General features: G+C 40.4%; 1 protein-coding gene across 8 annotated transcripts in view; it reads right to left on the bottom strand.

Moving 5' to 3' along the window:
• LOC106871768 (uncharacterized) overlaps window positions 1–23,012 on the bottom strand; it is a 1,221,261-nt gene that overhangs the window by 422,125 nt on the left and 776,124 nt on the right. For all 8 annotated transcript variants that reach the window (XR_016244689.1, XR_016244690.1, XM_089364843.1 and 5 more), the window contains exons 53-55: window positions 21,779–21,818; window positions 17,265–17,296; window positions 6,667–6,694 (exon numbers count right to left, since the gene is read on the bottom strand). Coding sequence is in view for 6 of the 8 variants with exons in the window: in XM_089364843.1 (XP_089220969.1) it covers window positions 6,667–6,694; window positions 17,265–17,296; window positions 21,779–21,818 (100 nt within the window). In the remaining 2 variants the exon portion in view is untranslated. The remainder of the gene's footprint in view (window positions 1–6,666; window positions 6,695–17,264; window positions 17,297–21,778; window positions 21,819–23,012) is intronic.

Below are 23,012 nucleotides of genomic sequence, written 5' to 3'. Positions count from 1 at the left end.
TAAGCATGAATTTAAGACAACAACTGAATTCAATTGAATTTCATGGAGAGAAACAAGAAAGCGCAAGGTATTGAGATGTTTGAGGCCGTAAATAAATAAAAATCTCTATCTTATCTGCATCTTGGGTATTTCGTCGTAGTACGTTAGCTAGATAATTTAGAATGGGTTTCTCATTTATATATAGCCAGAACCTGAAGACCTTAAAGGAAAAACTACGAAGGGGGAGAGAGAGGATGGAGGGGTAGACAGAGGCATGGCGGGAGAAAAGATCATCATCATCATCATCATATATATATATAAAGAGAGAGAGAGAGAGAGAGAGGGAGAGGGGGGACCAGTCAAGCAGCACATCACGCTGTAATTCTTGGGCTGAGAAATCAACACTTAAAAGCCATAATTTTAAGGAGCGATAAGAATTTTTGAATAAAGGAAAATGGGTAGTGGTGGTGGGTAGGTACCGCCAGCGAGTAGAGAGGGCTCTTAATTGTAGATTTTAAATTTTAAATATTTGAGAGACTTAAATATTTGAGAGACATTAATAGTAATTAACTGAATAAATAGACGGATAAATGTTTTAAAGGATTGAATTACTTATTGGTTCATTAATTAAGTGACTCGACATAGAGGCTTGCATTAGATACAAGTTGTCAGTTAAAGATAGATAAAAATAGATTTTAAACACAATTCTAGGATCTAGTTCAAAACGGGGGCACCAGTATTTTCTTAACGAAACACTTTGAAACTTGGGACACTGGTAGAATGTGTCATATAAAACATCTTTTTCTCTTAGTCTTCTTAACAAAAAAACGTACATCGCAAGTTATTTCATGTTAAAGTTGTCGTATTTCTGTAATTTCAACCAATGACTGACGTCCATTCAGTCGAATACAGTAAGTGCTGACTACGTAAACAAACGATTCTGGCGGTGATAAAATTATTATTTCCTTGTCAAAAAATGGATGAAGCATATTGGCAGTAGGGTTAGGGTTAGGGTTAGGGTTAGGCAGTAGCTAATAAACCTTTCATACAGTTCAGGCAGATGTTAACGAAATAAACACGCGTGAAAGAAAATGAAAAAAAGCAAATGTTATACACATACAGTTCAGGCAGATGTTAACGAAATTATAAATGGAGATTAAATACGCTTTACACCGCTTAAACTGCCAAAGGAGTAAGTGTAAACAGCTGAATACTTGTCAGTGATTGGTTGAAATTATCGAAATAAGACAATTTTTTACATGAAATAACTCCGAATACAAAAAATTTTTTCTGTTCTATAACACAAAATAGATAAGTATACGAAGTTTGAAAGTCTTTCGGCACCAAAAACACTACATAAAACATAAATGAAAACTGGTGCCCCCATTTTGAACTAGATCCCAAATGTAGCGATAAATAACAAGTTTGTAATATGCTGGTATATAAAGGAAAAGAGGATATATGAGGGTATATATATTGAGATGGTTCATTAATTAAATAACTAAGCACTATGGAGCATTGCAATTAGTATAGTCTATCGGAGAATATATTTTAAACATAATTTTAGCGATAAACAACAACTTAATGAAACAACTTGTACGGCCATTTCTGATCTGTTGTTCCTTATCTGAATTTGTTCCGAATACCTTCCAATGTATAATTTTAACCCCGTATTACCCATACGGTTTAGTAAATATACGAATGTTTCCCCTAATTAGACAGATACATGTATTATTATATTATATAGGTGTTTTAAAAAAAAAACTTTTTAATAACTTATCTTTCATATGCAGTCTATTAAAACCACATCCCCTTAGTAACATCACGTTATCACTAACCTATATATGTAGTAAAACCTCTCTCTCGGGTATTCATTTACAAATGGTAACGTGGCGGCTAATATCTAGCCTTCGACCGCTTGGACCCTTGTGTCCGCCACCCTGATTGGCTCTTATTTTCCCAGCATTTGTCAACAGTTCCGTTTCGCGCCAGGGTGCATACCGTACAATCGTGGCCTTCTGTTAAGGTCACGTGAGAGAGAGTTTTTCTACTTTTTCCGGTGAGCCCTTTTTTATCTATAAATAACCCTGTTGTACCCACGCCAGTTTGTCTCGGCTTTGGACGTCTCACAGGTCTAGTCGCAGACCACATACAGAACACAGCTCCAGCCAGTTTCCAGCGACGACGACAACACCACCGATCTACTGTCTACCACAATGTCGTCGCCAGCTACACCACCACCGGAGTACACCCAACAACAGCAAACGCGGGTTCATCTCAACACTGTTTGAGTGGATTGTTTCCACCATGACGTTCACAGCCAGAACAGCCATGCGAGAATATTCTGTACCAGGTAACCGGTCTTCAGCATCGACGCTCAACTTCACACACAACATATGACACCACAGCTCTGCTCTTCGGCCACGACTTCTTGTACAGACATTCAATCCCATATGTAACTCTTCTATGAACTGGTATTTTTCTATCTTGTGTTCAGGACTCTTATAATCTTTGTTACAGACACTTATTCTATGATCTGTATTTCACACACACACACACACACACATACACATATTGTTGTATACATACTCTTGTACAAGAAGGCCTGTCTTTTGTATTGCATTGTTAATATTGCTGCATGCACGCACACACAGACACACTGTTCACTATGTTAATAAACCTACTATATATATATATATATATATATATATATATATATATATATATATATATATATATAACGGTTGTCTCTGTCACTCTCTCTTTCCTTTACTGGCACTTGCTCGCATCTCACATTGCGAGTCTATTATGTTATATAACATGTTTTGTGTCGACCGAGCGACGCGTTTAAAGGACCCATCTTCCACTTCGTCGCCATCTCCTTTGGTTGGCACGGTCGTTCTCTCTCTCTCTCTACACACACATACACACACACACACACACACACACACACATATATATATATATATATATATAAATTAATTCACATTTTACTTATATAATTTATGAATTTAATATAGTTTAACTTAATTTAATACAATATAACAGAGTCAAGTCCCTACATTAATTTATTTATTGATGTTTACTATCCCCTACCTGCTAATAGTTAACCCTGGATTATTTTAGAAATAATACATTTCTAAATCTCTCAGAGAGATTTATGCAGTGGTAATACAATGAAGTAGTTGTATGCTGTCAACTTAATGTGACTGTCCCATGAAGGGAATAATACTACTGTTGTTTAGACCTAGGAAGCTGCACCGCTTCCTGTCGGCCTTACCACATTTCCTGTGTCCTTGTGTCTACAAGGGGAGATAATCACCTCCACCCAGCATCCAGAGACATGTTTCTGAGTCTTTGCTCGTCATCAGTCAGGAGTAGCATGACCCGCTAGTCGAAGATGCCTGTCAAGCTCTGGAAACATAATAATTCTAGTGAAATACATCCACTGATTTCAAATTTAGAAATAATACATTTCTAACTCTCTCAGAGAGATTTATGCAGTAGTGATACGATGAAGTAGTTGTATGCTGTCAACTTAATGTAACAGTCCCCTGAAGGGAATAATACTACTGTTGTTTAGACCTAGGAAGCTGCACCGCTTCCTGTCAGCCTTGACACATTTCCTGTGTCCTAGCAGGTCATGCTACTCCAGACTGATGACGAGCAAAGACTTAGAAACATGAAACAGGAATACAACAAATTCATCAAGAAGGAATTCTACAAGTCTTACAAACTGGCACTGACATCCGCCCTTGACAACATCAACACCAACCATTGCAAGCATATGAATAAATTACACGTGGATGACCCACAGAACCCTACTGCACTACATCTCCACACTTTCACCTTAAAGATTATAAGAAGAACTTCATAACTAAACCATCGATATGCCTCATATACCCTACCAAATCCGACCTGCGAAGAATAAGTAAAATTATTCTTGATAAAATAATATCAATCGTCTAGGAGTAATTGAAGGTCAACTTATGGTCCTGTACAGGTGTGATCATAGCATGGTTCCCTCCTCTTCTTTCCTACAATTCGATTACTACTCTTCTATTTCTCCCAAACTTCTTAATTAATCGCTCCATCTAGCTAGGAATCTAACTAACCCAACCCCACTAGAAACTAATATAATCCTTAATGCCGGTAAGACCCTTATTTCTTTTGAGGAGAAATTTTGGTGCCGGGCCAACCAATATAACTATAACGATAACTATAACAAGTTATTTGACATTATTATGAGATCATCCGACTCTGCCCAAGTCACCGACCTCATCGGATTATACATACTTCACCAGGTCTAAATACATTTCCCTAGCATCAAGGGAGGCCGCCACAGAGATGACGCATTACCAGTTACCAAGAGTTTAAATAAATCATCTTTAGAACAAATTAGGAAAGATCTACACAAAGTTTTCTCTAGACTCAATGTAGACACTCAGCTTACTCAATAAAATAAAATGCTGTAATTGTGGCCTTAAAGGCTTAGTACAATGATTTAGAGATAGTTCAGTTTCTAAAACTCGCCAGATCCTTCAAAAGTAACACTAAAATTCCCACAAAACCACTAATTTTCTAGATGTAACTTTAAACTTAGAAACCTTCCAATAATCCCCATATCACAAACCTAGCAACTGTTGAATTAGTGTTATTATATTTTTTTCTTTATTGCCCACATGGGACTAAACATACAGGGGACAAACAAGGACAGAGAAAGGGATTAAGTCGATTACATCAACCCCAGTGCGTAACTGGTACTTACTTAATCGACTCCGAAAGGATGAAAGGCAAAGAATTAGTGTTATTATATGGCAATGACACATGGACACTGACAAAGAAATTATCAAACAAGTTATATGGTTCAAAAATGCTCTGAATGACTCTAAATATGAAATTGGCAGCAGAATATATCAAATGAATGCCTTTATGGAGACTTGCCAAAAATTAGCAAGAAGATCCGGCAAAGACGGCTGCGACTATCTGGCCATTGGTTGCACCACTCTCAGCTGGAAGTATCCAAATTACTCTTATGGAACCCATTGTGGATGTAAGAAGAGGAAAACTTTGTCACAATTACATCGACAACTTGTTCGCAGACACAGCCTGGAATGTATGCAGGACTTCAAGGCAGCAATGCCTGATAAAGAAGTGGAATTTTTTGCTGCGGCCCAGTTTGGAACCTGGGCATAATAAAGTAAAATAAAAATAAATAACAGGCACTCAGCTTATTCAATAACTAAATAAAAATGCTGTAATTGTGGCCTTAAAGGCTTAGCACAAGGATTTAGAGATAGCTCAGTTTCTAAAAGTCACCAGATCTTTCAAAAGTATCGTAACACTAAAAGCATTCTCAATGCTCTAATACCATCAGAACATCCGGATTTATACAAGTTCATGGATGAAAATTCTAGAATGTTCACGAGGTTAATTACCAAAAACTCTCCATGTGTTAGAAGGGACAATCAGAAATGCTCTCTATAATGACATCCAGTACATGATGAGGAGAGGTCAATTCATGCCAGGAAAAAACATGAAAATTGTTTGATCAGTTCTAAAAGGCTATTAAACAAAGTTAAAAACTTAGAAAAACGTAACATGATTTCGTTTTACTCACATTCAAAAATCTTTAACCTGGACCGGAAGATTTACAAAAAAAAAAATGAAAGTTCCAACGATCATGTACAAAAAGTTCACTTCAAATGTCATGGCTTTTAAAATTGTCAGTAATGAAGGACATGTAATACATCTTCATCTCTTTCCACAAAGAATTAGAGTTATCCGATGATTACATTGCAATTCTGGAAACAATTGTCAAGCCCTAGATAGATAGAATACACAAGGGAAAGTCGTATGTCCGCCAGCAGGACTCTGGACCATCACATAAGGTTCCACCAGTCTAAGAATAGATAGCTGACAATTTCCAAGACCACATAATACCTAACATTTGACCTCCGAACTCACTAGATCTCAATCGATTGTGAAGTTTTGTTAAGAGAGAAGTCAATCACCATCCCCATAACAAGGATATTTTGAAAGCTGCCATAATCAGAGTAATGTACAATATGAACCAGGACCATTTAATTCGGACATATAGATTATACAGATCTCGCATAGAAGCAGTCATTGACGCTGAAGCTGGCTACATTGAATAAGATTACAAAAAAGATAATCTAGTTTAAACAAAATTTACTTTTGAATACCTCATGCACACTCTGCGCACGCATGTATGAATATGTATTCATTAATATCAACAAATATCAAAAATACTAGCCTGGTCTAACAATATGGTATATAGTAGCTGGTTCTTCTAATATTACAAATAGTGTTCAACCATATTAAAATGGAAACTAATACACTGACCATAATAATATAAAAAAAATAGAAGATTGCTGTAAATATATGAAATATAGTTGCTGGATTTACCAATATGAGATAAAGCAAACAGTTCTACTTATTGGAAAAATAGTAGATAGCTTTTCCAGTCTGAAGAATCATAGCTTGGACTACCAGTATCAGAAATAGTAGTTTATTGTACCAAAACGAGAAAATATATTAAAATATTCATAAACAGGATATAAAAATTCCTTTTATACAAATCCATTGATGAAATGCTCAAAAATTTCATCACAGTCTATACAAACAGAACTTATTAAGCATATATAAAATTTTAAAAAGACTTACAGTTTCTAGCCACGATTTGTCATCTGGTCTGCAAAATCAGAAAATGAGAAAATTCCAGATTAGTAAAATGAATCTGTCATAATGAGTTAAGCGCCTAAGTTGGTAGGCTGTTCAGCAAAAGGTTGGCTTCCAGGTCGAGTAAAATTTTTTCGTTCAGCTGTTGGCTCAAGATAGATTTAGGGCCCAGATTGAGAAGTTCTAGTTCTTCATGGGAGAGTGACCCACTCAAGTGTGTGACTAAGAGTTTCGTTGTTGATGATATGCTGGTGCCCCTGATGTTAGGGTTATCTTGAGGTTTCCTGTTCATCTGTGTCAGTGTAATAGGCCGAGTTGTGGTGGTATTTGGTACAAAGCTACAGGAATTTAAGTTTGAGGCGGTTCTTCTCTTGGTCAACACAGTGGTGGCAGCATCAGGCAATAGCTGTGGAGGTTTTTTGGTGTGTAGATTACACATTCGCATCAAAGAACATCTAAACACGTGAGCCCCCTCCTTCAGAAAACATTCAGACAAAGGCATAACAGTCATAACTGAGGCCAATTACAGAAATTTAGTAAATTTAACAATTAAAGAAGCTATCCTCATAGACAGACTAGGTCCCCAAATTAACAACAGATTGGAAATTAGCAATCACTATATTATTTAACTACATTGACATCCTGCACGCACGATGGTAACATGCTCATGTATAAAAAAAATGCATGTATAATACATAACTTAGAAGCAGAGTTGCGGAAATGCCAACACACACGAGCTCAAGACAGGGCCGCCCTCATGCACTTCTCATGAGGAATTTTGGAAGGAGTTTCGTGAGACATCTGCAGAGACGCTTCCGAAAAAATCAAAAAAATCAGCAACCGTTGGAAAACCAATTATAACAGTGACTCGATTAAATCCAAGAAATATCTGAAGAATGAATTTTTATATACCGAAATATTATATTAGACTCTGAATAATTAAATTATTTAACAGCTATTATTGTCCACTCTGTGGAGGCGCAATGGCCCAGTGGATAGGGCAGCGGACTCACATTCGGAGGATCGCGGTTTCGATTTCCAGACCGGGCATTGTGAGTATTTATTGAGCGAAAACACTTAAGCTCCACAAAGCTCCAGCAAGGAGTGGTGACGACCCCTGTTGTACTCTTTCGCCCCGACTTTCTCTCACTCTTTCTTCCTGCTTCTTGAGTAACGCTGCGATGGACTGGCGTCCCGTTCAGCTGGGGGAACACATACGGCATAGAAACCAGGAAACCGGGCCCATGAGCCTGGCTAGTTTTGAAAAGGCGAGAAAAAAAAATTGTCCACTCTGGCCTGTTGTGCCATTCAAAACACATTATATTTCACAAATAATATACAATGCTTCCAGCAAACTACAGTAACCGTTTTCAGTCTTTACCTTTCAACTTAGCGTGAGGAATAGATGAAAGGTGTTTCAGCCAGAGATGAAAGGTGAGAGAAGAAGAAAGAGTTAAAGGAAGAGAAGAAATTAAGACAGAAGTTAGAAAGAGGCAATTGGCAAAAATAAATTATACCGTAAAATAGATCTGTTCACACATGCGTATGCACTCACATGCACACACACATGCACACAAGTATATATATATCTTGCGTTTCATATTATTAACGGCGTAACATTTAAGTTTTATTCAAAAGCGGCGATCTTTCGTTACGAGAAAAAATTAATATTTTTGTACGGAAACCACCAATGTTATTCAGAAAAGTAAATAAACCCACGTGGTTTACAAGTACCGAAAGATAGCCAAGGCGATTTTTCGTTACGAGAACACACGACTGCTAGCGTACCTCTTAAATGACATAAAGTCACACGATTTGGGAATCATAGCCATAAGTGAGACCAGACTCCATGAGCTATAAGCCCTAAAGTCCATGTTTGGTGGACAATATAACATTCATTTTCCTCCCTGTCTGCTGAAGATCGGCGGTAGTGGTACGGCGGCACTTTTTCGCAAGAGTCTGGATCTTGAAGTAAAGACGATATTCATAGACCTGGAGGATAGACCGGTTGTCATGGATGTCGACGGCAGCGATTGATGCACTTTTCGACTCCTAGCAGTCTATAGACCGCCTTTAACAGGTCGGCCGAATTTCTTTCGACGTCTAGAAGTGTTCCTAGGAACATCTTGTCCTTTACTTTTAGTGGGGGATTGGAATGCTACCTTGGACACGCATCTATACTAAGTGGGAAGAGACAGAAATAGACGGGGATGCAAATCCCCAGAGACCTGCTCAGACGCTTTCAACTGTCTGACAGGTACCGACTCGACCACACAAATGTGCCAACGTGGACATGGAGCAACCGCATTGGGTTGTCGAAATCGTATCTAGATAGGACACTGTGTAGAACAATAGATAGGGATAACTTAGGATGTCCACAATTCCACACAGCTACACGTCACAAACTTGTGACATGTATGCTAGACTTAGATAAGGCACATAGGCAGGGCCCCGGTTACTGGAAACTGAACGTGTCTTTCCCGTCGAGACACGTTTTTCAGAGACCGAATTAGCACGCTAGTAAAGAGGGCTTTGATAGGAGCCGTCATCAACAACAAAGAGAGCAATAAAAGCAGAAGCGATTAGGTATAGCAAAGCACGAGCCATAGATAGAAACAGAGTAGAGGGTGACCTAGTTAAGAAGCTAGAAGAGGTGATTAGAAGTGGCATCGTATCCGACGTTTTGGTGGCGAGGTTGGCCCTTGACCAACACTTCAACGCCAAACACGAAGGGTGTGTTGTCAGAGCTAGGATGCATGCTCTAAGAGACGAAGGTGCTGGAGCTGTGAAAGAGGACTGGGTGGCGGATGCGCAACAAGGCAACAAAGCCACCATTCGGGCTCCGGTAAATGAACAGGGACTCAAATTACATCCAAGTAAAATGTGTGAGGCAGTCCAACAGCATTTTGCTTGACTCTTCGGGATGAGTGGCGAGCGAGAACGCAGAGTGGACTTCAGTGCCTACCTGCACAGCCTGCCACAACTCACAACAAGAGAGGCAGGGTGCTGCAAAGGTGCTATCACAGCGGTGGAAGTGCGGGACAAATCGCCGTGTTTGGATGGTCAACCTTACGTGCTTTATAATAGTATGCTAGACTTGTTTGGAGACGTCTTGGCAGCAGTGTACTGCAACTGGCAGCAAAACGGGAGCATCCGCAGTTTTGTGAGCCAAGGAGCCATAACGTTGCTGAAGAAAGACCCAAACAAGGGGGACGTAATAGATAACTTTAGGCCCATCACTCTGCTGAATGCAGACTTGAAAATTTTGGCCAAGGTGTTAGCCAAGAGGTTGGTGCTTGTCATTGCGAAACTGGTCGGTAAGGCGAAACGTGCGCCATGCCGGACCGGAGCATCCATGACAACCTCCATCTGATGCGCTACATTATAGACGGGGTAGTTAAGGAACCTGTCATAGGTGGGGCTCTGATCAATTTGGATCAGTCCAAAGATTTCGATAGGGTAGACCATCACTACTTGGAGGCTGTCTCATAGCGGCTAGTTTTAGTCCCGTCCTCTGCGGCTGGATAGCTACTTTATACAGAGGTATCTGTTTGTTACTTCGCTTAAATGGTCATCTATCAAGACTCTTCAGCATTGCACTTCGGTTTGTCAGAGATGCCCCCACTTGTCACTTCTATACGTATTAACTCTCGAGCTACTACTGCGGGAGCTGGTGATGCTGAGGGACATCCCGGGAGATTTGGGATGCGGGACGAGCGTGGCTACATATGCAGACGATGTCACCGTCGTAGTGTCTAGCCAGAAGTACATCGAGCTGGTCGGTGAGACACTGAAAGTCTACAGAGTGGTAACAGGAGCAAAAATCTACCAGGAAAAGTCAGTGGACTTGCAGCACGGCACCTGGTGAAACAAGGCCATGCGTCCACCAGCACCTCAGTAATGGTCAATCTCTCATCAACTTCTTCAAATATCACTTGAAGAGGAAGGTGAGAGTAGAGAGGAAAGTTTTATCTAGTGAACGTTTAAAAAAAAGATGGGTGAATGTAGCAAGGATGGCACGTGTGAATGGTGGAGCCAGCTTGAGCATAATCCTATAAACCAAAAAAAGAAAGGAAAAAAGAGAGTCAATTACTGTAATGCGTTTCTTTTTTTTTTGTTTTTTGCATGAAATTATTGCTCGAGTTTACCATTGTCGTTTCCGTAGGCTTTTCCTTCCACGGATAAACCTAATCTGTTTCCCCTTTTTACACTATGACATTTCTGTGATACACAATCCCTATTGATTTTTTTTTTAAATATCCCTTTTGATCGAATTTCTACCCCACCCTTTTTTTCCCTTCTTCTCTTCCCCAAAAGAAAAGCTCTACTTTGTAGTTTGTCTCCTCTGTGTTCAGCCCTGTGTAGCCAATAAAGAAACATATCTGTCTCTCGTTGTGAATGGACGGTAGAAAAATCGGCTCCAAGTACGTTGGCTTTTTTGTATTGAAAAGCATTTTATTTGTCAAATATTTTTATGTGAAAGTGGTGTCTAAAACCATCTACTTCAACCCCAGTAAATCTTGTAATAGGAAATAACTCCAGTTGGAGTTCATTTCCAAAACTTAAAAAAATTTTCTTCGGTTTACTTGCTATATTTCAAATCGAAAATAGCTAAGCCAAACCATGAAGTCAACTTCCCGCCTCTACCAAAGTCAGGGGCGAGGGAAGCTGAAACCAAAGCCATTCCGCTTGAATGCACACAGGCTTTAGAAAATACGTACAAAGAAGCGAATACATTTACTACTATAAATACTGCTTCCACCACTGCTACCAACACTACCGCCATCACCACCACAACTAACACGAATACTGAAAACAATTTTGCCACAGCTTTAAAGTTAAAGAAAAAAATCATGTGCTTTTCCAAGGAAGAACTGCTCACCTGTAAAGCAATGTTTAAAAAAGACAACCTCAGCATATAATTACAGAAACCACAAAACATCACAGAAAAAATCGCAAAAATACAATTATTTACAGGACACTCAACCTAAAAACAAGGCTATACGAAAAGGCCACTCAAGGAAATGTTGAAAAATGTTTAAGGCTTATAATGGGCCTTTAAAGACTACATTACAAGGGGAAACAGATTTGCAATGATCGAAGTTCGATTCAACAGTGAAGAAAGAGCCAAGGACCTCTTTACAAAGTCCTTCCAATTCGAAAACATACGGATGATTCCTACATACCTTGGTCGTAGGGTCACAAAAATAAAAATAAAGAATGTGCCTCCTGAAATAAAATAAAATGGCTCATATCTGCCATTTGCTATGACATCAAGGACGAAATCCATATCTTGGAAATCACTGTCGTGAACCAGCAAAACTGGGTTGGCCAAGAAGTTGAAATTCTTGCTCAGACTGTCCGATTAATTTCGAAGAAATTCCACATCAAATCCAATTGACAGAGGATTCGATTTTACATGTGGCCATCGAAGGCAGAAAGCCACGTTGCTATGTTTGTGGTAGCAAAGCACACTTACAAATGAATTGCCCACTAGCACAGAAACAACAGCAACAACAAGCTCATGATAGACGACAACAACAACAAGGAGACCAAAAACCGAGCAAAAAACCAGCACTGCTACACACACCGCGATATGCACAACTAATTAAACAGCTCTACAAACAAATGAAGGAACATCAGCAACCAACAAGTCAGCCCAACCAAACAACACCACCACCAGTGCCACTAAGAACAGAAACAATACCATCATCACTACCACCACCCACAACAATAACAACTTCAAAGGAGGAAGAGAAAACCAAAAAGACTCATGCCCCACCCACAAAAACCCATACACCAGACCCCAACTGTCACCAACCAGCAGCACCAACTCCAACAACAAAGTCAACACACTCAGAAATAGACACCAATACACTTCCCCTCCTACATTCTGATTCCTCCGACATGTTGTCAGATGAAGATGACACAGAGGCTTGGCAAGTGGCCACAGGGGGAAGCAGAAAAGCGGGGGGAGAATAGAGAAGCAGACAAACAAAGCAGGGATGTTTACCACTCCCGAAACCAAAACACCTGCAGAAAACAAAAGCATCAACACAAACACTCTAACACCAAACCCCGCAACAATGTTGACAGCCATAAACACCAATAATCCAGACCTAATGGAATACATTAGTTCAAACACCATCGTTACAGAAAATGATATCAAAACAAAGAATCACCCATGCACAACATCACTACAACACATTAAAATAATACACATAACACAGAACACACTCAGCACCCTAAAATCTCTCTACCTTGATGCAGTTGGGGGATTTCAAAAATACCTGTCTAAAAAAACTATACGAAAACCTTCTGGGAGAAGACTGTGAGGTGAAGAACAAAGAACTTTTGGATAGTAAGTGATTCTCTGTCTCTCTTTCTCTTTCGTCTTCCTTTCGTGTGTGAAACACAACTTTCAATAGGAACATGCTCAAAAGGCAGTATAAATTTACGTGGCTTGGGGTCGCCTTGGAAACAAGGCTATCTGTTAAACGACATCAAGTCACAAAATCTGCATACCATAGCCATCAACGATACCAGACTCCACAGCATGTGGGCACTCCAGTACATGTTCAGCGGACATTTCGACATTTTTCTCCATGTCTGCCGAGAATGGGCAGATGTGGCACCACGGTGCTTCTTTAGAAGAGTCTGGACCTCAAAGTAAGAGCAATTTTCCTAGACCTGGAGGGTAGGCTGGTCGTCTTGAGTGTCGATGGCAGCAATAGGTATGCTTTTTGACTGATAACAGTTTATGCATAGTCCTTAACAGGCCGGCCAGATTTCTTTCGACGACTAGAGGTTTTCCTGGGTACGTCTCGGCCTTTACTTTTAGTGGGGGGGGGGATGCTACCCTGGACACGCATCTAGACTACGTGGGGATGCAAATGCCTCAAAGACCTGCTCAGACGTTTCCAACTGTCTGACAGGTACCGACTAGACCACCTGAATGTGCCAATGTGGACATGGAGCAACCGCATCGGATTGTAGAGATCGTACTTAGAGTATTCTATAGGACAGTGTATAAGGATAGTGTAGGTGACTTGTACACTTGACTTAGATAAGACACATAAGCAGGGTCCTAGTTACTGGAAGCTGAATGCGTCGTTCATGGCACGCCAGGCTTACAGGGACCGGATTAGTATATTAGTTAAGAGAGCATTGACAGGTGCCATCATCAACAACAGATGGTGGATTTCCCTAAAGAAAGCAATTAAAGCAGAATCGGTGAGGTACAGTAAGGCCCTAGTATTAGACCGAAATAGAATATAAGGAGAGCTAGTTAAGAAATTAGAAGAGGCACTTAGAACTGGCCTTCCACGACTCTCAGCAAGGGAGGCGGAGTGTTGTGAAAGACCCATCACAGCCGTGGACGTACGGGATGCGATGGCAGGCTGCGCGAGAGACAAGTCACCAGGCTTGGATGATCTGCCCTACGATCTTTATTGCCATATGCCAAACTTGTTCAGAGGCATCTTAGCAGCAGTCTACTGCAACTGGCAACAAGACAGGAGTATCCTCAGTTTTGTGAGCCAAGGAGCAATGGCATTTTTAAAGAAAGATCCAAACAAGGGGAATGTCATAGATAACTTCATGCCCATCACTCTGCTTAACTCTGATTTGAAAATTTTGGTCAAGGTGTTAGCCGGGAAGTTGGTGCTTGTCATCAAGAAACTAGTCGACAAGGTGCAAACGTGCGCCAAGTCGGATAGGAGTATCTATGACAACCTCCATCTGGTGCGCTACATCATAGACAGGGTAGTTAAGGAATCTGGCATGGGTGGGGTGCTGATCAATTTGGATCAATCAAAAGCCTTCGATAGGGTAGACTACTTGGAGGCTGTCCTCAAAGCACTGGTTTCAGTCCCATCTTCTGCGGTTGGACCGCTGCCTTATACAGCGGTATCCGCTTGGTAGTTCACGTAAATGGTCATCTATCCAGACCATTTAACATCATGCATTCGGTTCATCAAAGATTCCCCCTCTTGTTGCTTGTGTATGTATTGACTCTTGAGCCACTACTGCGGAAGCTGGCGACGCTGAGGGGCATCCCATGAAAGTTGGAATGTGGGAGGAGTATGTCTGCATAAGCGGATGACGTCACCATCATAGTGTCGAGCCACAACCACATCGTCCTGGTTGGCGAGACACTAAAAGAATACGAAGCAGTAATGGGAGCAAAAATTAACCGTGAAAATCAGTGGGCTTGCGGCTCAGCACCTGGAGAAGCAAGCCCATGCCGTCCAAGAGCATCTCCATCGTTGGACGCTTGACCAGCAGATCAGTTCAATTGCTCGGAGTCTGGTTCGGTCCAGACCTCCAAATTGAGAACTGGAGTGAAATAATGACTAGGGTAGCCACTCTCACTCAGCAATGGGCCCAGAAGAAGTCATCCCTAAAAGGTCTGGCGGAAGTGGCGAACGCGTACATTGCGTCCGTCATCGATTACCGTCTGACTGTCGTGCCTTGTCCTGATCCTACCATCACCAAACTGGAATGCTTACTCTTCCATTTCTTGGTTAGGCAATCCATTTGCGATGGTTAGGCAATCCATTTGCGATGGTTAGCCAATCCATTTGCGATGGTTAGGCAATCCATTTGCTAAATGGAGGACTAGGCATGCTGTGGTTAATGATGCACAGACATGCGCTGAGACTGCGATATCTCCGGCACTTCATAGACGACGGTGAACAGGTGTGGTCGCCGTCTGTGCAGCGCACCTTCCCGCAGCTCATCTCCTTGACCGAACTGCAGTCGTGGATCAAACAGAGACCGAGGCTAGACGAATGGCACCGTGAGTGTCGCGTTGCTCTCAAGCAACTCTTCCATCTGGGACCAAACTTGTGCGACTTCATTACAACAAAGGTGTTCTATAGCGGATTAGTGGAGGGGAGGTGCGACGACGTTCTCGGGCAGAATCTGGGCGTCGATGAGGAAAACCTGACCCGCCTGTTCAGCACAACATTCGGGCTGGGACCTATGGACAATCATCAAAGATCCCTGGCCTGGTGCTATCGAAAAACATTACCTGTTCGGTATAAGCTCTACAGGCACGGTTCGAGACACACCGGGCCAACTTGCCCGAGTTGCAGTCAGAGCGATGAAACTATTCTGGACACACTCGCAGTATCCAACCATTTCGGACCTGTAGGCTTATGCCAAACGGCTGCTGTCACGTGTGAGATGAGCTCGCCTGTTGGTCAAGTCTATCGTAAAAATTGCTCCGCCACCTTTCCTCAACCGGGAAGGCAAGGCAGTCTTCATCGTACTGGTGGCCATGGTGAAAGAATGTGTGTGGTAGACTCGAGCGAAAGAATTAGAGACAAACACTTACCTCTCTGGCCAATCGCTCATCAACTTTTTCGAGTAGCACTTGAAAAGGAAGGTGAGAATGGAGAGGCAGGTTTTGTCTCGTGAAAGTTTCAAAAAAGAGGTGGGTGAATGCAGCAAAGATGGTGTGTGCGAGTGACGAAACAACTTTGAGCATGATCCTGTAAATCGAAAACAGAGAGATAGAGAGAGAACACTTTGCTTTCATGTGTTTATTCCCTCCCTGCCTGAGATTACCGTGGTCTTTTCTGTAGGCTTTTCTTTCCACGGATAAACCTAATCTTGCTTTTTACATTTAAAAAATTCTTCTGTGATACATTATCGTTTTGATCGTCTTTTTTTCCCCGATCCCTTTTGATCGGAATTTAACTTTTTTTTCTCATTTGTTCCCTTTTTCTTTTTCATTTTCGAAAAGAAAAGCTCTACATTTGTATTTGTCCCCTCTGTGTTCAGCCCTGTGTGGCCAATAAAGAAAGTTATCTATCTATCTCTCTATCTATCTCTCTATCTATCTATCTATCTATCTGTCTGTCTTTCTGTCTGTCTGTCTGTCTGCCTGCCTGTCTGTCTGTATGTTTGTCAGTCAATCAATCAATCTATTTATTTTCTCTCTCTTCTCTGACTCTGTCTCTCTCTTCCTCCATCTCTCTCCCTCCATCTTTCTTTCATTTCTTCACTCTCTCTTCCCTTCTCACACTTTTTATGAATATGATTAAAATTATTATTAGTAGAAGCGATGGATTTCCCACAGAGTTCACAAACCAGTTCTAACTTCTAATTTGCAAAAATCTTTTCTTCATATCATCTTTTCACCAATAAAACTGTGTGTGATTGTTAAAATCGTTAATGCTATAGCTGTGTTAAGAGAAATAAGTGTAGAGAGATGATGGATATTAAATGCTAGCCAAATTTTGATTTTTAAAAATATTTTATCAATTTCTTTCTGCTATTTGCAAATAGCGCCAGTGATCTAATCAGGTAAGCTTTGGAAGAGTAGCAATTTAGTATATTTCAAACATATAAGAAAAGAAGTATACAGAAATCAATAAAAAACTGATATTGTTTGTTATCTCCCTTATTGTTTTTGGAGTGCAACCATCCACAAAAGACATTTTTGTTTATTAATTACTGGGATAATCTCAGCTAATCAAAGATATTTAGCTTAGTAGATACCATAACTGGAACCCTGCTATATATATATATGTACTTATATATTATCAGATTTAGGGATATGTTTCTTGAATTACCTCTTTTCTTCCGAGCTGTCCATTTTGTCTTCCTGAAATTATAAGAAATGATATTGAATGTTAAAAGGAATGACAGATATCCAACTTCTTACAACAGATTATACAGGGAAGACATTACTGAATATAAAGAGTACAACAGGTGAGAGTAGTGACAATTATCTAATGGAAATAATCTAATCTATATTATAACAGGAACACATGATTTATTTTTTTCTTATTTATAGTTTTATCATAGGATTTGAATGGATGAAATCTTCTAACTAGAAACCATGTCAAATGATGATATGAGAATTTTTATTTAATCAGTTAAAACATTTGTGTAAAATTCAAAGTCATATGAGACTTAGAAATGTATACAATACCCCACTACTAGCTTTAAAAATTACTAAAAAGAAGACACCAAAGAGTGTAAATAGAGAACAATTAAAAGGTCAGGTTATTGAATAGTCATGTAATTTTCATGTATTGGACGATCTTTTATTTGACGAACCTTCATAGAAAATTGCACCTACAGCCCTGATTAACATTTTAAAATCAATATTCCAAACAACCTCTCTCTCAGACTGCTAATAACTGCAACTGGAACAAATCATTCCATAAGGCATCTGAATAATTCTCAGAACACAATCATAATTCCATATAACAACATCCTGATAGAATATAGCTGAAACAAATATTGAGCAGTCAAAGTCCTTGTATGTCTTTCTGTTTTTTTTTTGTTTTTTTTTTCTTGTCGATAATAAATGTAAACAAAATATGTAGTATATAGATGTAAAGATACATCGGAGGGAACTGAACACTTTTGCATCAGTGCAACTTCACTGTGTTTCTTCTACTTAATTCATTACCACCGCTGGCGCCTTCACCCTAGCATTGTCGACAATGTTAGTGGACGAGATGCTGTGCTCGTCACTGTCGGTGCTGGTGTTTCTGCTGTTTAATGTGTTGCTGCCACTGCTGCCCTCCACCGTTGCCACTGGTGATGGCAATGTTGTTGAAAGTGCTGCTGGTGCTATTAGTCTGAATATTCCCCACCACTACTTGAACGATCATTGTGCTTCCTGAAAGAGCAACTGGCCTCTGCTTGCGTTTTATGCCAATATTCTTTTTATTTTGAGTGCGTAACTAAAGTAGATCTCTCTTAAACTAAAGACACAATATCTGTAGTCTTTGTCCCCCATTTCAAACACTACCTGCTGTTGGCGCGAGATTCCTCATTTGTTGATTAGGCCTGTAAAAAGTATCTGCTGACTGGAACCAGTTAAAGGGCAGAGATTCACTGTTTGACCTTTAGGTCAATAAGGTTTGCGAACTGGACCGGTCTAAGGCAGATTACTCACTCCGTTCATATTATACATTTGTACACAAATCAACTAACTGTAACAGCCGATTAAGGCTGCAAAAATTATATTTTTACAGCCTTAATCGGCAAACGGAGAATCTTATAGATGTCATCATGATGTCAGGAAAACGATGCTGTTTAATAATGGTTCGACCTGGGTCAAACAATCCAATTCCAAGGGTTCCGTAAGTGACGATGAGAGACTACGACAACACTGAAATATGTGACCGCATTGGGTTATACATTCTGGACACCTTAGGGAAGAAGTTTCCTTCAGTCCTCTTTGGTCTTTACAGAGATGACAGCCTGACCATCTCTAGAAGAGCCAATGGGCACATCCTTGATAGATTTAAGAAATACATGAATAGTGTCCTAGGCTCCATTTAACTAGATATAACAACTGAAAACAACCTCACCATCGTAACCTTCCTAGACGTCACACTAGATTGGGGCTCTGATTCATACAGGCCCTACTACAAAGCAAACACCATGTTGTCCTACATTGACAAAGCTTCCCACCATCCATCTGTAGTGTTCAGGAACTTAGTGACGGGTGTCAGCAAGAGAATCTCAAATCTGTCCTCGATAAAAGAAGCTTTCGACGCCACGGATGCCTATTACAGCGAGGCCATCATGTCCAGTTGGTTTAAGGACCACATCTCCTATATATCGGGCCCTAGCACCCACAAAAGAAGTGCCACTGGGACATCATTTCGTTTGCTGCATCCTTCTTGCTCAACATTAAAACTTGTGTGGGAAGAACAAGCATATCCTGCAGATACACAGGTACAGACATTTGTTCGGTAGGTACAACCTAAAGGTCTCCTTTAGTTGCGCACCCGACAGGAAACGAATATTATCAAATAGGCATAAAACATGAGTAGAGGCTGGTATCTCTTGCAGGAAGTACAATGACTGCACAGTGAGGAACTAATGCGAGGCTGAGGGAGTTGTATATGAGGCTGTGGAAGCCTCCAGCCATAACAACCAGGGTAATAGCTGCAGTGGTTCATCTAATAGCATTTACAACAACGGTAAAGGTGAAGGCAGCAGTGGCAGCAACGCATTACATGGAAGAAACACCAGCACTATGGCCAGGATGATAACTACGCCAGACCAAGCAGCAACAGTGGAACTACCAGTCCCATGCTCAGAATAAACAGCGATGGAAGTCACAACACTAGGACTTGGGATGACTAATGCAACAGCAATAACAACAGCAACAGTAAACTCTCTCTGCAACAAAAATCAGTGAACTACCTAAAAGACAAGAATTTGCCCCAACCCCACGAAGATCTAACGAGAATGAAATTAAAGACAATATTTCGGAATTCTGCAAAACAATACAACTCACGGAAGCACTAACTAACTACAACAACGTGGCTGAATCACTGGTTAAGAACAGAAGTAATTATCTTCCTCCTAAAGGTAGGAATAAAACACTAAATGATTTCTGCAATCATATCAAAAGTTTTTCCAAAACTTTTTTCCATAAGCAAAAAATTTATTCAAACCTCAACAATCTAAAATAAAAATTCTAGTTGAACTACAAAATGCCAAAGACCTGACAATTAAAGAAGCAGACAAAAGAAGTGCTGTAGTTCTGATGGACACAGAATACTATAAAAACTTAGTATTATTTTTGAAGTAAAGTCCATTTGAGTGCTTGTAAAGTTCATGTTCATCGCAAAGCTCCAGCAGCATGAGATTGTTGCTATTCTTTTTCCCTACACCAAAACGTCCTAGAGACTTCCAGGTTTGTCAGTCTGTTCCAACCATGGCATTGAAATCCATCAGTAGAATGACTTTATCAGAATTGTAGATTTTCCTAAGTATGGCTCTCAGCTGGGAATAAAAATAGTTTTATCTTCATCAGAACCAGTCAAAGTAGGTGCATAGGCACTTATGAGAGTAGCAAACCGCCCACCTTTCAGGTGCAATCATAGAGTCATAAGACGTTCATTTATAGGAACAGGAAGCTCCTCCAACTTGTTAAAGGATATCAGATTAAACTACAAAGCAAACACCAACCTCTCTGTGCTCCTCCTGTCTCCTCTTCCAAAAAAGGTGTATCCACCTCCTACTTCCTGAAGTGACCATCACCTTCTATACAAGTCTCTCAAAGTGCAGCTATATAAGTGTTATGGTGGTTCAGCTCGCGAGCAACAAGTGCAGTGCGTCTTTCAGGCCTACAATCATTCTTGTTATCCAATAGAGTGCGTACTTTCCAACATAACATGTTCAAGTTCCATCCATATTTTGTAAATAAAAGTCTCTTTGTTTTTTGATCGCAGAGTGGACGTCCTTCAGTCGCTTCCAACTGACCAAATATAGAAAGACAGGCAATTTTTGGTTCACCTTTTCTAGAAACTCCCCGGCCTCTCGGTGAGCAGTGCCCTCTCCAAATGGAGCTGCTCAGACACTCATGCAGCAACCGAATTCTACCGCTCTCTTGGGCGACAAGGAGACGACTTTATATCTAGCATGGGCAGCCTGCATGCATGTCTCTGACTACATGCTTCCAAACCGACAGGTCTTCATACTTCACCACCTTCCCATCGCCGCAGGACTTCCGAATAAAAATAAAATAAAATATATACTAAAAATAGATAAATATATACTTAAAATAAAGATATATATATACTGAAAATAAAATAAATATATATATAGGAAAAAAAGCAGCACATATCAAGCAGAGGTCAGCAATGCCTGTGCAGAATTTTAGGTCCAATAAGACTTGTACGACACCTCATAGACCCTTTTCATTCTATTAATATTATCCAGAGAAAAGCCGGAGCAAGATGTCTGGTGCCAATATGAGTCGCAGGCTCAGGGATGTGGGAGCACCATGATCTCTAATACAAACTAAAGATCCTCAAAATGTCCAATGCCATTCCTTGCATATCTGGTTTTATATCAGAGTGACCTTCTTCTAGAGACATGTTTGAACAGAAACTGAGGGGTGTCTCACTCCCAGTGGTCTTTCAGTATGCCAGATACCATCCCGGAATTTCTGCATACCAGTGTTATTGCTAGATAGCCGTTAAGCATACATTAGGATATGCAAGGTTCATTTTATACAATCCAGTGATGAAATTCTCAACAACCCATTTATCACAATTCATGAAAACAACAAAAATAAAATAAAAGTTAAAAGTTAAAAAAGACTTACTCTTCTTAGTTGCTTAAAAAATTCATTGAATTCAAATTCACTGCAAAATATGTAAATGTGAAAATTCCAGATTAATAAAGTGAATCTGTGATGATGAGTCTAATATTTCGGTCTTTATCTTTTAACTGAACTAAGCAATAGAAGAAAAAATGTGCTTTTGCATGAAATCAAGAAAATGGATGTGAAACTAAAATTTAAGGAATTGTGTGGTAGGTGAAAATGTATATCCAATGAAAGTGATTGGGTGAGAGAAGAAAGGTGAAAGGTGAACAAGGAGTAAAGGAAACTTAGAAAATAAGACAGCAATTGGAAAGAAGCAATTTCTCAAAAAAAAAGACAAGTAGCAATATGCTGAAAATTGTAAGAGTGGCAGAAAAGATGGAGAAACCACTTGTGACTGAGGCAAGAAACAAATAAGAGGAACCATACCTTAAAAATAAATTTATTCACAGATACACACACGCACCCACACACACACACGCCCCCCCCCCTCCACACACAAGTACACACACACATGGGAAGGTAACAGTGACGGAGTAGTTGGTGTAGGCATACACCTAGATGAGAAATGGGTGGATAAGATCATAGAGGTAGTTAGAGTATGCGATAGAGTACTTATGCTCAGGCTAGTCTTGCAGAATAGCATAGCTACAATTATATCTGCCTACACCCAACAAGCGGGCCTACCAAATAAACAGAAGGACCATCATCATCATCATCGTTTAACGTCCGCTTTCCATGCTGGCATGGGTTGGACGATTTGACTGAGGACTAGCGAACCCGATGGCTGCACCAGGCTCCAATCTGATCTGGCAAACTTTTTACAGCTGGATGCCCTTCCTAACGCCAACCCCTCTGAGAGTGTAGTGGGTGCTTTTATCTGCCACCGGCATGAAGGCCAGTCAGGCGGTACTGGCAACGGCCACACCCAAGTAGTGGTTTTTACGTGCCACCTGCACAGAAGCCAGTCCAGCAGCACTGGCAACGACCTCACTTGAATGTTTTTTCACGTGCCACCAGCACAAGTGCCAGTAAGGTGGTGCTGGTAATGATCACGGTCAAATGGTGCTTTTTATGTGCCACAGGCACGGAAGCCAGTCAGCTGCTCTGGCAATGATCTCGTTTGGATGGTGCTCTTAGCACTCCACTGGCATGGGTGCCAGTCATCGAATTTGTGAATTTGATTCGATTTCGATTTCACTTTCTTCAACAGGTCTTCGCAAGCAGAGTTTAG

The sequence above is a fragment of the Octopus bimaculoides genome, chromosome 16 (genome assembly GCF_046866305.1).
Source record: "Octopus bimaculoides isolate indiv1 chromosome 16, ASM4686630v1, whole genome shotgun sequence".
In the NCBI taxonomy this organism is placed as follows: Eukaryota; Metazoa; Mollusca; class Cephalopoda; order Octopoda; family Octopodidae; genus Octopus; species Octopus bimaculoides.
This window is presented reverse-complemented; position numbering and strand designations above follow the sequence as displayed.